Below are 17429 nucleotides of genomic sequence, written 5' to 3' on the forward strand. Positions count from 1 at the left end.
GCGTCATTTCTTAATTGTATCTTCATAAATAATCAAATTAACAAAATTCTTTAGTAGTTGAAATATTCAACAAATAGATGAGTTAAAATAAAGATAAATAAAATATTGAGCATAAAAAATTCGTATAAAAAAATAATAGAGATAACATGATTACATGAGAAAGTAGAATACATAATATAGGAAAATGAAGAATCTGCTAATAGAAGATAAAAACGTTACAAATTAAGTGATCCAAGAAATGACCTTTTGATATTTTTAACCTAACACCTTAATATGAGTTTTTTTTTATAAAAAAAAATGACAATGGTTTAAAGAGCATAATAAAAGTAGGTAACTTAAAAGGCTAAATCATTATTGCTATATTTTTAAAATTATTTATTCCAATGCATGTATATCTTTTTATCTAGTAAAATTTTATCTAAAAATCAATTATGAATGAAGGACCATAAATTTCCACTTTAAGAATTGAATTAGGTCTTTATTATGTTATTAATTTCAGTTTGTATTATTTAATAATATCTATCATATGAACTAATATCTAAAACATAATTAACTATTATAGGGGTAAAATGCGTAATTAGCGTAACCCTGACTGAGTCGGATTTCTGTTAAAAGTTTTAAGGGGCGTTTTGGACTATTCCTGCTTTTAATTTTAAAGTTAGTGGTTGAATGTTAATAATTCAATTACTTGGGGGTTAAAGGAGATATCCTTGAATTAATTAGTGGGTTACTTTGGTCATCTTCTATACTTAATTATATGGTAATTAGGGTAAAAGAAAAAGAGTTTGAATAAGAAAAAATCAGAAAAAGAGAAAGAGAGGGACGAACGAACGAGAGAGGGAGAAACGAAGAAGAAAGCAAAGCATTGGAAAAGTAGATTTCTTGACTTCAATTCTTCGGTGGAGGTAGGTTATGGTTTATGCTATTCCGTAGTAAACTCTTAATAGCGAATGATATATATTGGGTAGTATTGTAAACCCTTCTATATGCTTAATTGTGTGCTTGCATGATGTGATTATATAATTGTGATAAAATAAGCATGATGAGGCTGTTGAATCTTAAACCTTTAAAAACCTCGTGCTTTGCACGTTTGTTCCATTTGAATTTTTATCGACATGTTAGAATGTGAACAACATGTAATGAATAATATAACACAAAAATCATAAATAAATCTTTAATAATATAATTAAAAAACACCAAATAAAGAGCATATTTTGATGTTTCAAATTAATTCTTTTTAAGCAACCTGCTATAACATTTGAACTTTGGTTAATAGTTAGCAATATTTCAATAAAGTCACAAGTGGCTAATTTGAGCTCAAATAAGTATTTAGACTTACGACAATAAAACATTCATAGAAAACTAAATTAAGAAGTCTAATAGAGAAAAAATAAATAAAAGATAACAAAAAAGCAACATTGAAAAAGGCTAAGAGCCTGTTTGGCTCAGCTTAAAAGCTGGTCAAACTGACTTAAAAGCTGATTTTTGACTTATTTAACTGTTTGGCAATACTCAAAATAGCTTATTTTAAGTTAAAAAAAACTTATTTTAAGCCAAAAGTTAAAAGCTGGGGTAGAGGTGTTTTTTTTTTTTTAGCTTATAAGCTGTTTTAAGTTGACCACATTTTTATGTTTTTTCCTTTAATATTTTATACAATCTTCAAATTACCCATATAACCCTAACATCTCTTTCTTCTATTTTTCCCTTTTCACGTTTGGCATAACAAATTCAGCACTTTTATCCAAACGCATAACTGCTTATTTTAAAAATAAGTTTCAGCATTTTCAAAAGTACTTTTTTAAAGCTGCTTTTATTAAGCCCATCCAAACGGGCCCTAAGTCATTATGTGTATAAACTTCACTTTAGTGCTATTTACCACGACGGATTTGTAACATGAAATTTTAAATTTTGTATGTTAAAGATATAAAAAAAAAACATTTTACAGAAATAATAGGTAATGAAAGGACAAAGAATTGAAAAAATAGATGAATATGAAATCATAAATCTTTTAATTGATGTCTTCTCCCAAATTTCACATTAATAGGAAAGTTGAATACCACATATTTTGATAAATCCGCAACATGATATACATAGATAACGTAAACTATTTGAACATACATCAATTTGAAAGTATCTCAATCTTTAAAAATTAGCTTATCAATAAAGAAATAAATTAAATAAAAAATAAGATTAAAAGAGAAGTAAATATAAATTGTCAACAAACAAGATATCAAGCAGAATTATGCATGAATAATCATTAACTAAAGCTACTAAAATCTTAATACGAAGAACGAGTTACTCCATCAATAACCATCAATTTTTTGTACGTGTCTCTAAAATTTACATTAATAAAAAGTAAAATAATGTTTATTATGATAATTCGTAAGATGATACAATATGAATTAGAAAAAATGATATTCTTAGAAAAAATGAAATTCTACACAATGAAATTCATCTCATCAATATAATTGAGAAATTTAAATTTAAAATTTAAATTAAAAAATAGCATTAGAATAGAAATTAACATAAGAATAAAACAATATACGAGAACATGGCAAAATACAATATACAAATATAAGATTCCAAATAAATTCAAGAATTTCTTAAAATAATAAACCAGTTGAAAAATAGTCATTATCATGAAAGTAAGATACAAAATATCATTATCAAAATCTTATATAATATTATTATTTTCAAATAAAATAAAATAGTACCTGAAAATTTTGAAATAATCTCATCAAAAGAAAGTAATTGGTGAACAAAAAATATTCTTCCATTAGTTAGAGATTTATAGGAATTATGAAAGGTGACAATAATTTTATCTCTACAATTGATTTTGAGAGAGGAAAGACTATTAATGTCATAACTCATAAAGAGAAGATGAAAAGTTAGAATAATTTGTATAAGAAGACTTAATGAAATAATCATATCCAGACGTGGGGAGAGGGAGGGATATTTTTTCCCTAGTCAATTTAATATAATTTAATTTAAGCATAGTAATTATAGATAGAGAATAAAATATTAACTAAACTATTTAGACATTTAAAATCTCAAAAAAAAAATGAATGAATATATATATATAGAGAGATTATTTATTTATTTATTTATTATTTTATACATATAAATTATAGAGAATAGATATTATTAATTAGATATTTTAATTAGGAATTAACCTAAGGAAGTGTAAAGGTCATCAATATTTTAATTAAAATGATACAATTTAATGCTTAAATTAAATAATCAAATAATTTATAACATTTTAATTTATAGTAGGGGTAAAATCGTAATTCAACTTTTAAATTTTTTTGTTCATGCTTTTAGTAATACTAGTATATGGACACGTGCGTTGTACGTTTACTTCATAACGATGAATAAAATGATAAACAATATAACTTTTAAAAAAATGTTTGTAATGTATAATTAACTTGAAGAATTTTTTTTTACATTTAGTCCTCCCTTTATTATAATTTTGATATAGAAATTATATATTTATTTTAAAAGATAAAATAAAGTAGCAAAACAAAAATGGAGGCACACTATCTTATGATTAACTTTCTTAAAATGTCTTTTTTTGTCTCATAAAAATGTTCAAATTAAATTAATATTTATACATTTCAAGAAGATAAAATATTTGACATTAATTAGTAAAAGATGAAATTCTCCTTCTCATTAAGTAGAATGCAATTAAGTAATTAAAATTTATAAGTAAAAAACTTATTTGAAGGAAATAACTAAGATTTAAAGTGCAATAATTGGTATTTAAATTATGTAATTATATAAATAAAATATTAATATTTAATTAAATAAATCAGATTTTAATTTAATGGAGAGTCAAAATGACAATATTAGTATTCTTACAATTAAAAGTTTGTTAAATATATTTTACATTTTTTTGTTAAAAAATTAATAGGAGCAATATTTGGTCAAAGGATAAAAGATCTTCTAACTTCTTAAGCATTTTGGTGTATCATTTTTTTGACTTTGGGATTTGGATCTCATAATTTTAATGAAAATTGTCGAAAAACTATAGATTTTATCCACAAGCACATGTAAGAATGATTTTTTACAAATATTTAAAATTTAAAATGCAAAAATATAATTATTAATAATTTGAAATTAGAATATCTTGTAAGCATTAATTGTTCTACATGTCTTATACACTATTTTTATGATTGTATTTGTCTCATTTTCTAAAGCAAAAAATACACCCTTCAATCAAATATATTCTTAAAACAAAATTACAAATACAAAGAAAAAGTATCATATATAGGAGCAAGTTTAGCATAACGCAACCAACGAAAAATAGAAAAATGCTAAGACAATCTTTTTTCTGTTTTTTCTTGATAATGCAAATTGAAACAAAGTTATAGTAATAAACATTCAGCTTTTGACCATAAAAAATTAAAATATTTGGAAGACAAGTTAATGGAAGTGATATTCAACTACATAAATGGAGGGGTCTTACCATAGTTCTGATCTCGACAAATAAGTAAAAAAAAAATACATCAAGCTTCGATATTTTAGTAATTAACATTCATTCCTATAATCACATTATGCCTTGTAATCTTGACACAAATCCTCTTGCCTTGAAATTTTCTTCACTTGATTAAAGCTTCTCTAGTCTTTCACACAAAAATTGTATCACATATAAATCTTTCTATAAAAATAATATTAAAAGATTGTATTTATAGGGGAAAAAATAGCTTTGGAATATGAAAATTCACTTACAAAGTTGAAAGGTAAGTGTTACAAAAGTTAAAGACAAATATTAATGAAGAACATAAATTAATTTAGAAGATCAACCATATACATGTATCTATTTAAAGGGTAAATATTTCAAGAAAATAAATTAAATTAGATATTTTAAGTAAAAATTAATCTAAAGAAGTGCAAAAGTCATTAACATTTCTATTAAAATAAATAACTTAATATTTAAATTAAATAATTAAATATTTTTATAACATTTTAATTTATAATAACGATAAAATTGTAATTCAACTTTTAACTTTTTTAGTTCCCTTTTATAATAATATATGATATGATATATATATATGGAGAACAGCAAGCAAGCAATTAACAAACCGTGTTGCCTCTTTGTGTTGGTGAAAAATAAATGCAATGCTTTATATGAATTTAGAAGAGTCGAATTTAAAATTTAAAATTTAAAATTTATGTAACGATCTCAAGTTAATATATGATAATAATTAAGTTTATCATGCGCATCATCATATGCTTGGTATGATTAACCCTATAGGACAAAGTAGAAAATTAACGCATGCTTGTTCAGTTTTGCTCTAGAGTTGAAAAAATGTGAGTGCTGCCAAAATAAAATAAGGCTCTTGATTTTTGGACCATAGTTTTGTTGGTGCACCTAAAACCTAACCCATTCTCTTTTGGTTTTTTCATCATTTGCATAAATGCTATCTTTGGCACTTTTCTTTCATTTCACGGCTGCCAAAAGCACCATACCCTTTTCTGCCTCTTCATGGGACCAAAATGGGTCAGAGTCGAATATGAGTCGATCGAAAATGAATAAAAATAGATAAAATATTCGACTCGACTAATAGCTAGTGTAACCAATTTTTACATTATCTTGTTGTAACAGGTTCTCCATCATAAAGTTACTAAATTTTATTTATCACGAGCGATTACTTGTAGTTATCTATTAAATGACATAACAGAACGTAAAAGGCGAATATATATAAGTTTGAATTTTATTGCAGAATAAGATGTAGATGATATATACCTAACACTAGACACTATAGTGGGGTTATTTAGTGTTGCACACAATCATTGTAGTAATATTTGTTCAGTCCACTTAGAAATTATATTCCCTTTCTTTTATGCTGAATTTGTTGCATTGCTCAATAAAGAAAGACATGGTATTGGAAGTGTTTCAAGATATCACTATTGGTGGTGGTGGCGGCCTATCATTCTGTATCTGACTTTTGCTGGCTGTGTGTGCACTACTACTTTTTTGTATGTTCATTCAAAGTTTGTGGAAGAATAATCAATTGTATATCTTTCAATGAAAATTCTGATCAGTCGAAGTCAACTATAAAAATCTTCAAATATTCATATAACAAAAGTCTTCGTCTCTTCGATATGAGTCCTTGCAAAAATTTACTAATTATTATAGTTAGACTGGTTTTATATTGGTTATCAACCTAACCTATAGTAATCATCCTCCTTTATTATAAGTTTGCCTATGCACTCACATAAAAAAAAGATTTTATAGAGATTTGTTGGATGACTTTTTATATGTTACTAATAAGTAATAAGAGTTTAATTTATAAATCACCTTATGCTGACCCCAAAAATGTCCTTAGTTTTATAACAAATGACTTTATGCTCCCCCTAATGATCTACATTAGTTCAAAACTAATGTAGTAGGTAAACAATTTATGCGCGCAATCATTCAAGATAAGGCTTGCATCAGATCCACTGTACTAAAGGGTTAATGACATGTAAGTTCGAGTATGAAATGGCATATATCGATCCAATGAATTTCTAGCACAAGTGTTCAACTAGTTAATTCAGACTTGTTTGTTGAAGTCATCAGTAAATAGGAGTAGTATGTATAATGTTGCAGAAGTGATAATAAAAGTAATATATGAAGGAATATACATGTAGAATTATTCACAGATGTCACATCATGACCTTCAGTTTCATCTATACTCTCTGTTTCTTAATGTTCTTTTGTGCCTCTTCTGTATCATTTTTTCTTGGAGATTATCACATGACAACTTAATCAAAAACCTTTGGATCATAAATGACTATAGGACTTCTTACAATGTGCCGGGAGCTTTTCCAAGTGAGTGAACCTGACAATATTATAGCATTTGACATTGGTTTTGCCTTCACAACAACCTTGAAACTTCTCTTCTGCATCGGGCGTGTGAAGGAGAGAGTCATTGGTTGTACCGATATATCCACTCCCTTAGGAGCTCTGATGGTTGCATTATAAACAGATTTGGCTTGGCCAACATTGGTAACTCTCCTCCTGAAAATGCCTATGGTTGGTTCTTGATCACTCTTTAGGCCAAGCTGCATTGTGGGATAGTTGATAGCATCTTCGCCAGTTGCAGGAATCAGTGTGGAGCAATTTACCTGTTGTCGAAGTAAACTGGAGACTGACGATGAATTGTAGCCTTCATGGCATAAGAATTGGATATATGCCATATCATCCATGTCATAGACTAATCCAGGGCTTCTTGCTTTCATCGGATTAACTTGTCCAGCACCATACGCGAACTCTGCTTCCCTGTCCACCTTTGAGCTCATTGATCTTGCTTCAAGTTCATAAGGAAAAAAGAATCAAAATTTTCGAAACTACAGTCTGACAAGTATTTGTTTCTTTTACAGTCTTAGATTATTTGTTGCTCGAGTGGACTAATCTTTTTTTTGCTACACTATCTATTTGGCTTAGGGGTACTGATTTTTAGACCAAATGACAGTGGAGAACAAGATTTTGTTGATTTACCACTAGTCATGATGGCAGACTTAATAGCAGAAGGAGACCAATCAGGATGAAATGACTTTACATAGGCAGCTGCACCACCAACATGAGGGCATGACATGGAAGTGCCGGACATGAGGGTGAATTCTGAAAATTGAGTATCGCCTTTCAGACCAGTGAGTGATTTCATGGGGGTGTAAGAAGCCAAAATGTCGATTCCTGGAGCTGCAATGTCAGGCTGTACAATGCTGCATCAGAAAGCTAATTTGGAAATTTTAACATAAACAATGAACTCTGACTTCCATCTAAATTTACCTTCAGAAGGCGCTTTGTTCCCGGATTTGGACCTCTTGATGAAAATGACGCGATGAATGGAGCTTTGATCTCAACTTCTTGTGATTTGTAAATTACTGCTGAAGGTAATCTGCATTTTTCAAAAGCATCTCAGAACTAAGTATAACAATCAGTAGTTCTGGTTCGGAAATGGACTAAACAGGTTATAACATTTTTACCTGTCTGAATGCATATAGCTATTCATACTTTTCCCTATGCTGCTGTTAACTATTGTTGCGGGAGCCATGAAAATTGGGGCAGAATCAAGAAACTGATCACTTTCAATTATAGTGCCGATTCCTCCAAGTTCTTTTACGACAGAATCAACACCCCAAGAACCTAATTGGCAATAAACAAGCTTTCCCTTAACCTTTCGAGGGTCCATAGATCCTTCACTACAGTACCTGTGACAGTATAATATTATGCAAAAGGCTACTTCCAAGAAAGATCATATGCCTAATAGCAACCTAATTAGTACCTTGAACTCTCTCGAGTATCGGAGCTCTTGGCTATATCAACTCCCATCGCAAGAGGATACAATTTTTGCTTTGGGTCAAACGCGTTTACTCCAATCCCCTGCACAATGCTGCTATGAGTAAATGCATAAATGATAAGGGAATGCAATATATCCACCCAAAGACCGTAAAACTTTGATCTAAAGCAGTGATCCAGTAGACGTGTTTTCTCCTTTGCATATTCGAGCTTTTGTTAGGCAGGTAAAGGACTTACTGAGACTGTTCTCCCATTTCCCAACAACACCTTACTCCTGAACTCCCTATCAATGCCACTAGCTGCCACAGTTAGCACCCATGGTGCATGGTTTGCGACAGTTTTGAGGTTAGGTCCATCATTTCCAGCGGAAGCTACAGTAAGAATCCCTTTTCTCATGGCATGAAAGGCCCCAACAGATATCACATCAGTCGTATAACCACCAGTAAGACCACCAATTGAGATGGATATTATGTCTACACCATCAATAATGGCAGCTTCAAATGCAGCTAGAATGTCAATATCTGAACAACCTGATGTCGCCCAACAGACTTTGTACATAGCTACTCTAGCAGAAGGAACCGCTCCACGTGCAGTCCCTCGGGCAAGACCAAATAAGCTTGCATCAGGTACCATACTTCCCGCTAGGGTGGATGATGTATGTGTTCCGTGGCCATGCACATCAACTGGTGACATTATGTCATTTGGATCAGGTACTTTGTCCAGCTTGAAGTATCTTGCCCCTATAAGCTTGCTTGATGATCACAATAACAAAACATGCACAAAAATTATCTCTTGCAGGTCCATTTATGTAAGTTAGGATATACAGATAAAGAAAGTTTTAGTAAAACAAGCAATAAGGAAATGGCTGAGGTTACTATGTCTTCAATCCTAGTAAAGCAAACAATAACATCTTTTAGTAACATGTTCTGGATGTGAGGACCAGATACCGGCTAGGGTACCATGTGGACAACATAAGAAGGTGTTAACTTCAAATTTCAGACACACTTATTGAGCTGTGCGCGGCTGGTTGGTTAAGTGTGACTCAGAACTACCTGTCATTTATGTTATATTTTACATGTTATGCTTCTAGAACAAAAGTAGATTCCAAGATGGATGCCAATGATGTGCAAGACAAATCTGATGGCAAGGGCATGTATAATTTACTTGTTGCAACCAGAAAAATTTGCAAAATGGTGACAACTTCCTTTCCATTTGGCTGGAGGAGGACCAAGGCCATCATCCTTAAAGCTCTTTGATTGAGGAGTTACCCCTGTCAAAACATTTTCAAGAAAATATGATTGCTGCACTCTATTTTCTTCGCCAAAATGAAAAATTCAAACGATATTAAACCTGTATCGAAGACTCCCACAATAATGTTGCTCTCCCCTTTCAATCTTCTTTTCGCTGTTGCAGGCAAGCCAATAAATTCCCATGATCTTGTAGTATGTAGCTTCCTATATCTATTTGGTATGACAGAAGCCACTTCATCCATGCCTAGAGAAGAAGAACTCAATTTTTAGCATCAAAGAAATTTGCCAAAGACTAACAAAAGAGCTACTTACTGGATAACTTGTGAACTTCATATTGAGATAGCTTTGCTGCAAATGCATTGAAGATTTTTGTATAGCTATAAACATGAGATTCTGTTGCATCCCTAGTACAAATTACACCATAACAAGTCAATAAAATTCCTTACAAGAACTGCATTGCTCTTGGATCAAATGAGAGAATGACAGACTAATTTAACTAACCTTCCCTTTAGAGATGACAGGACATCAACATGACTCTGAAATGCAGATTCTTCGTTCGCTGGATTATCTTTCAAAAAAACAATGTAAAAGTCCTGCAATACAATGCAGATCAGCACAAGCAAAACAAGATTATGAAAATGCACAGTACTAGCTTAGTGTAGTAAAAGAGTACTTCTTTTCTATCTACTTCAACCGCTTCAATGCCACTCAAGATCAAGATAAGAAGTAGTAGCTGATAAGATAAAAGCCAACAGAAGTGATTGTTCCTCAACATTTTCACAAGACACAATAAAAGGTTAGGTGACATGCAAAAGTATTATTAGGTACAATGGTAATAGCAATTAATGAGGAAGAAAGATCATCTGAAGGACACTTTTAACTTAACTTCATATTGAGGATTTTGATTGGTTGTCTTAGAAGAAAGATGGATAAAGATTGGTTGATTATTATGTGCAACTAGTTGAGAATGAAAGGAGTAATATTTTTTCCCCAACTTTTAATATCGACACAAATATTCATTCTGAACCTACTAACTCTAGAAATCGAATACATTCTCATATACAATATGCTCAATGATTACTGGAAGCAACAACAATGGTAGTTAACTAAAGAATCTTAAATTGATATACAAAAAATAATAAAATTAATATCCATGAAAGAGATTATATTGTAATTGTAATGCATGTAAAGAAGTGGCTGATATCCAAAAAGCCAATACACAAGGAACCCTGGCTAACTTGGATTTAAATGCAAGTTTTTCACTTTGTTTACATTAGTAGCAAAGTTAAAAAGCTTCAAGTTTAAAATGATTTTCAAAAAACAAAAATTGTTGTGATAATGGCCCATTATCCAGAGGTAACCAAATGACATAAACATATGTAATAAGTTAAATTTTTGCTCAAAAGTTTGCAATTTAATAATACATATTAGTAGTATATTACAATGTTTCTAATTTTCGAAAAATAGCCTTAGGAAATACGATTTGTAAACAAAAAGTTAGGAAGAATTCATGGCTTTTGCACTAAAGAAAAGGTCTAGCAACTTCTCTGAACTTTACACTTTCTTTTAAAGAAAAAACTTTTCCTTGAAGCAAATATGCCAGTGGTCTAGTATTCTAGATGACAAGTAAATTTAAAAAGATAAATATATCAAATCACTTTATTATTTATGACTAAATCTCATACTAATTGTGATTTGTACATACAAAATATTAGCATAACCTATCTCACTAAATTTAACTTCCTTTGTAGAAGTTTTCTTGTAGCATTTTCGGTTCTAAAAAGAGATAGATAGGACAGGAGTGAATCCAACTCTTCAGGTACGAATTTTTGGAAATTAAACTCATTTAGCTTATATATAAAATTTAAGATAATGATAAAAACTTATTAACTTCAAATTTTTGATCATCCTCTGGGAGGACTTACGATTGGTTCACAACCAAAAATAAAGATAATCTAATTACTATTTAAAAAAAATAAATCTTTTGAATTGAATTTATTTAGAACATAGTAAAGAAAAACACTAGCTTGAATAAGGTGAAATGTCAACTAATTTTGGATTAAAGTGTAAAGCATTATAACTATGTATGTTTGATTAAGCTTAATAGTAAATATACATGGTCCAAAAATAAGTTTAGAATTGCTTTGATGTTAACTTTATACCCCCAAGAAATCACATTGGTTAATAAGAAATATAAACGTTAATTGAATGATGTTTTATGTTAGGAGCTAATAATTCTATTAAAGAGCATTTTATTTTAATATAAATATCGAATATCAAATAAATAAAAAAAAGTAATAAAATGATAAGGTGTGATCTTAATTGTTAATTTTAAAACACCTTGACTCCTTTTAAGCAAATCACCTCATCTATATTCGGAGGGGAATTTACCCGAATTCCTCTGACCCGTCACAATGCTCCGGTTATTCTCCCGCCAGAAAAACCAAATTCTCTCACTCTCCGCCACGCGCCACCACCTCTTTTCTACCGCCGCCGCCGCTTCTTCAAATCTCTATTCAAAATATTCCTTCGTACCTCCGCCGTCCCTTAAACCCCTAAACCCTGGTTCCACTCAGTTACCACCCAAGAAGCAGCCCAAACCCCGGTACCGTCCGCCGTCGTCACTGGACCGGACTGGTGAGAAACCGCTTCAGTCCAAATTGCCCTTCGACTTCCGCTTCAGTTACACTGAGAGCAGTCCGGATGTGCGGCCCATTGGGCTTCGCGAGCCCAAGTACTCACCTTTTGGGCCTGGGAAGTTGGATAGAGTGTGGACTGGAGTGTGTGCACCTGTGGTTGACCCAAAAGTGGGGTCACCGGAAGATGAGAAAACCGTGGAAGAGAAGAGAAGAGTGGCGAGAGACAGAATTCAAGGAGAACCTTTAACGAATGCGGAGAGGAAAGCTCTTGTGGAAAGGTGTCAGAGGCATAAAACCAAGCGGCAAGTCAATTTGGGTATTCACTTTTTTTGAAAAAAAAAATCATTTCTGTTGTTGTTAGACCCAAAGGTTTGGTAGATGAGTTGAGCTTTGATTTATTGTCTTTTACTGTTATTATGTAGCATTTCAATTTTTGCAAAAGTATTTAAGTAGAATTCAGAAAGTAAACATTGGTACCTAACCCATGTGTTAACTTGATTATGCCAAAGACTTTGTGGTATTGCTTTACATGATTGCATACTGTAATTGCATCAAGTGAAGGTTGAAAGTGAAATTCTGCATAAAGATTGGGCTGGTTTGCTGACTTGAAAGCGGTACTCAGTTGTGTTTGGTTTTAATTCTTTATTGAAGTGCCCTGGTTGTACTGTTGTATATGTATGACTTGAATATAAGCATCACTTCATAATGAACTTAGGAAGGTTGATAATTCAGGAGTTATTATACTACTTATTTTCATTTGCCTTTTGTTCTTTTCTCGAAGATGAATCATTACAACCTAAACCACTTCATGAAACTTGTTTGCCAAGCACACACAATTAGGTTATTCAAAGAAGTCATTGTTGATATTTTGATGGCTTTAGTATTGCTGCATCTAGATACTATGAATCAAATGTATTATTAGGATTACTTTTTTAATCCTATATGGTTGGAGATTTTTAAATAATAATCACTGAAGCTTTTTTCTGGAGTAATGTTTTTTAAAAAACAGAGTAGCTCCGAAAAGTTATGGATTGCCTAATATTTTTGGAGAGGGCATTTGGTGAAACAATTTAGTAATTTAGGCACTAGACATATTCCTATCACAATTCCAGTTGTTCTAAGTTCTTGTATGCAACTGCCTGTTAACTTTACATCTTGGTTTTCTTTTGTAATGCAAACCATTCTTGACTTATTTTATTAGCGTTGAAGTATACTGTCATAGACTGGGGAATTTGGTGGTGTGGAGACATCTTCTGTTCTTCTATTATGCAAACCATGCTTTACTTTTGCATTAGAGCTTACCGTCATGGATTGGGAATTTAGTGATGTGATGTGCAAACATGCCTCCATTTGCTATGAGGGCTTTAGCCTTTAGAATGACATGAAACACTTTTTACCTTCTCTACTCTAGTGAAAAAAATGTTGAATATCACTGGACATAATTATAATAGCACATTATCTGAATGTTGGCTTTATGATTTTTGTTTTGCAGGACGAGATGGTTTAACACATAACATGTTGAATGATATTCATAATAACTGGAAACATTCTGAAGCTGTAAGAATAAAATGTATGGGTGTGCCTACAGTTGATATGAAGAATGTTTGCACTCAGCTGGAGGTATCTCCGTCCTCCAAATTCAATCTCATCCACTTCATTTGCTTCTTAATCCCATCTTATTATTGTTATTTGTCAGAATTAAGTTGCTTGAACAGGTATCTATTTACTCTGTTCAGGGGCTTTATTTTCTAAAAAGATATGCTCCACTCATCTTTGAATTTCATTTTTATGTTTTACTGTGTCATTGATTAGTAATGTGGGTTCTTGTATGTCATTTAGGATAAGACTTTTGGTAAAATCATCCACAGACATGGTGGTTTACTTGTGCTCTATAGAGGAAGAAATTATCATCCCAAGAAGAGACCTGTTATCCCCTTAATGCTCTGGAAGCCTCACGAACCTGTATATCCCAGGCTTATAAAAACTACTATCGATGGCTTGAGTATCGAGGAAACTAAAGAGATGAGAAAAAGAGGATTAGCTGTTCCTGCATTAACAAAACTAGGTATCCTTTCTTGTCAACTGTGTTTTGTTTGGTGAGGCCATCTTGATTTGGTATGTGACATGTATTCTACTATGCAGCCAAAAATGGTTACTATGGAAGTCTTGTACCGATGGTACGAGATGCTTTTCTCAGTGAGGAGCTGGTTCGGATTGATTGTAAAGGCCTTCAAAAGAGTGATTACAAGAAAATAGGCTGCAAACTGAGGGTAAGAATTTTCTCCTTCTATTTTGTGTTGGACTTGGACATGTTCATATAGTATACCTTGGTGCTAGTAATGGCCATATTGCTTCTTGTATCTTTATGAGGAGTACTATGATTTACGAGAAGAGATGCAGTTTCTGTAATTTTAAGTACAACAAGTTCTTTTAACACCGACTTGGTGTTGTATTAGTGATTCTTTTTTACTTGTCAGAGTGAGATGTATGCATTACAGTAATGTTTTTGGGCCCCAACAATTGCGGCAGCAATGTCCAAAGCATGATGGATCTGGTAAAAGTAGAAGCTTGCTACAGAGATTGGGTTTTGATTCTTGGACCGAATATCCACATGGAGCTCCATTCTTGAGTCTCCAAACCACAACCATTTGTTCTTGAATATTGATAAATTCTTTTCCAATCATGAAATAAACCGAGAAAGAATTTATCAGAAAGTTTTCACTTTATTTCGAATAAACAAAAGTCACTTTTATTGTATGCTCATAGAAAGAAGCGGTGGTTGAGCCTTTAGGAGTCTGAATCACCAAGGAAGAAAGTGGTGAAAATCACTCTTGGCCCCGGGGATGAGGATTTGGAGGGGTGAGACTACCAAATCACAGAAAAGCAGAAGAAACAATCATGGTCATCTTCTCTTCTTCTTGTTTACTTTCAGAGCTCTTTGCCTCGGGGGTGGGGGGGTGGGGGGGATTGTTGGTTAATATTCCTAGAACTGCAGTAGCTAGTTCTTCCTTCAGTTCACATTTTTTCTGTTTGAAATGAAGACCTCATCTTAGAAGAGCTTACTCTGTTTGGAATAATGTTGTGATATCCATTTGGATGATAAAGGTGATCGGCATGCTACTAAGACTACGATTTAATTAATGTTCAATGATTGTTCAGTGATTGTCATGCTGCTAAATACTATGTGTGTTAACTTGTGTCAATGGCAGGATTTGGTTCCTTGTATACTCGTGACATTCGATAAAGAGCAGATTGTGGTATGGAGGGGTCAAAACTACAAGCCTTCTGAGGATGGGTTCTTCCTTACAGAAAGAGAACCATTTGATCATTCCAGTAATGATCCGGATGATCATGAAGTTGAAAACCAAGACGGAGAAGAAAGTACAGGCAACAATGATTATTATTCTGGCGACAGTGATTAGATCATTTTTTGATAAATATTTTTGGGCTTCAAGCGGGGTTATAGTTATCGCAAGTCAAGCCGAGGGAAAAATATCAATACAGAATACGTCAACCAAATACAACCTAAATGGTTAGGTATATGTTGTGTCTCCTTTCTTGTCTGAAGATTACCTGACTTGATGGGAGTATTATTTATTTACAGAAAAAGCTTGGAGAAGAATGAAGGTAGCTGTCATTTGTTGTATAGATAGATAGATAGGACGTGTCTCAACTGTTGGCTGTTCCAATATATTGATTGATTTGCTGGGAGTGAAGAATATCACGTGCTTGCTGATTATTTAAGTCCCAACCTGTTACCAACTTAGGTGAGAAATTTCTGGTGCAGTATTAAACTATCCTGACAAATGCTGTTTGTGAATCTCAATGCAAACAGATCCCAAAATCACTTGTTTATTTTCCACGCCTGATCCCAACCAAATCATGTTTAAGTGAATAAATTATGTAAGTGATCAATTAAAAAGTTCAGTTGCATCTGTTGCTGTTGGTATTGGTTTGTTTAGTTTTTTTCCACAGGTCAAAAGAGCAATAACATGTCTTCCCAAGTAGTTAGTTAGTTAGTTACCGGTGGGGAAAAATGTTTTCACTGATCCAAGATGAATGAGGGAGGGGATTGGAATAAGAGAGTCTAATATTTTTAATTCTTGGTACATTCATGAATAATGGTGTTTAAAAGTTAATAGATTTGTATTTCTTAAAATATTGCAAAGATAATTGGCACATAACGTGTATACTTTCTAAGTTGGGGACAGTGTCATTATTTTAACTTATCCTCTATTTCGTATATGAATTATTAGTGTTATTTCTAAATTATTGACTTTTTTAAAAATATTTTTTTAATTGATAAATTGTGTTTCAATATATTTTTGATCTTATAACATGAATGAGATATACTTTTAAATTTTTATCAAATCTCCCTCCAAGAGTTTGAGACGCTTATCTAAACATGAATGAGAAGATTTACACGTATTCTGTTAATAAATTTTCAAAAAATAGGCATCTGGTGAGAATTACTAAGCTTTTGATGATATAATCTAAATTAATCGAACTTTTATAATGGCGAGTACTCTGTCCACGTGGGAGTAAGGAAATTTGTGAGAGCCACAGATAACATGTTCATTACTTGTTGTGAGAGCACCTACCTACTGTTTTTGTGCTTTCGATTTCTCCATCCCAAATTAATTATTTTATAATTACAACTTTTCAAGGCCCACAAAATAAGCAATAATGATAACTAAAATTGTGTAATTAAATCTAATCGTAACAATTAGATGAGAAAAGTATCATAACTTCCATCGTAAAGGAACATGTTAAGTAAACATGGTGAGCGAAAACGATTGCCTTGTATTAATTTGGGTCACACATTGGGTTGTATCATTTCAACGTTTTTACTTTTTAGCACCACTGGATGGTGACTTGACAAAATTGGATTTTTAAAATGAATAATGTGTTTTTATTATAAAATTTTCACATCTTATTATATATTTTACTGTCTCGTTTTATCTGTCATATATTTTTATAAATAGTAAATTTATAATACTTGTTATTTCACAAAATCAAATACATAAATTATTACATTTTTTCTTTTTTTATCTGTGTAAATTATTAGCCTTAGAACTATACAATTGATCAACTTTAAAAAGCTAAATAAATGAGTCATGTTCATTAATAGAAAACTTATTTCAAAAAAATTAAACAAAAGATAAAATGATAAAATTACATCATTTATTAATATAAATACAAAATAAAAATATGACATATAAAATTGGACAAAAGAAAAATATATAATGTACATAT

At 31.6% G+C, this 17429-nt stretch overlaps 2 protein-coding genes across 6 annotated transcripts; one reads left to right on the forward strand and one right to left on the reverse strand.

Moving 5' to 3' along the window:
* Window positions 1-6579: 6579 nt before the first annotated feature.
* Window positions 6580-12062, reverse strand: LOC101258796 (subtilisin-like protease SBT4.14). 3 transcript variants are annotated; one of them, XM_026031813.2, is made up of 11 exons: window positions 11926-12062; window positions 10036-10127; window positions 9847-9938; window positions 9635-9778; window positions 9449-9554; window positions 8522-9035; window positions 8271-8368; window positions 7972-8196; window positions 7775-7883; window positions 7484-7697; window positions 6580-7292 (listed from the first exon to the last, which is right to left on the reverse strand). In XM_026031813.2, the coding sequence occupies exons 4-11, from the start codon at window positions 9774-9776 to the stop codon at window positions 6748-6750; spliced, it is 1953 nt and encodes a 650-aa protein (XP_025887598.1). In that variant the 5' UTR covers window positions 9777-9778; window positions 9847-9938; window positions 10036-10127; window positions 11926-12062; the 3' UTR covers window positions 6580-6747. The 3 variants fall into 3 exon arrangements, with proteins under 3 accessions (XP_025887598.1, XP_010326073.1, XP_019071485.1); XM_010327771.4 differs by lacking the exon at window positions 11926-12062 and adding an exon at window positions 10208-10804; XM_019215940.3 differs by lacking the exon at window positions 11926-12062 and adding an exon at window positions 10208-10753 and having other exon boundaries at window positions 7145-7288.
* Window positions 11753-16110, forward strand: LOC101267448 (CRS2-associated factor 1). 3 transcript variants are annotated; one of them, XR_743088.4, is made up of 6 exons: window positions 11753-12489; window positions 13666-13793; window positions 14013-14238; window positions 14316-14443; window positions 15383-15710; window positions 15778-16110. XR_743088.4 is itself a non-coding variant. In NM_001328272.1 (5 exons), the coding sequence occupies exons 1-5, from the start codon at window positions 11949-11951 to the stop codon at window positions 15593-15595; spliced, it is 1236 nt and encodes a 411-aa protein (NP_001315201.1). In that variant the 5' UTR covers window positions 11938-11948; the 3' UTR covers window positions 15596-16106. The 3 variants fall into 3 exon arrangements, 1 of the variants encoding a protein (NP_001315201.1); XR_743089.4 differs by having other exon boundaries at window positions 15383-15705; NM_001328272.1 differs by having other exon boundaries at window positions 11938-12489; window positions 15383-16106.
* Window positions 16111-17429: the final 1319 nt, after the last annotated feature.

This window comes from Solanum lycopersicum, chromosome 1 (genome assembly GCF_036512215.1).
Source record: "Solanum lycopersicum chromosome 1, SLM_r2.1".
Classification (NCBI taxonomy): Eukaryota; Viridiplantae; Streptophyta; class Magnoliopsida; order Solanales; family Solanaceae; genus Solanum; species Solanum lycopersicum.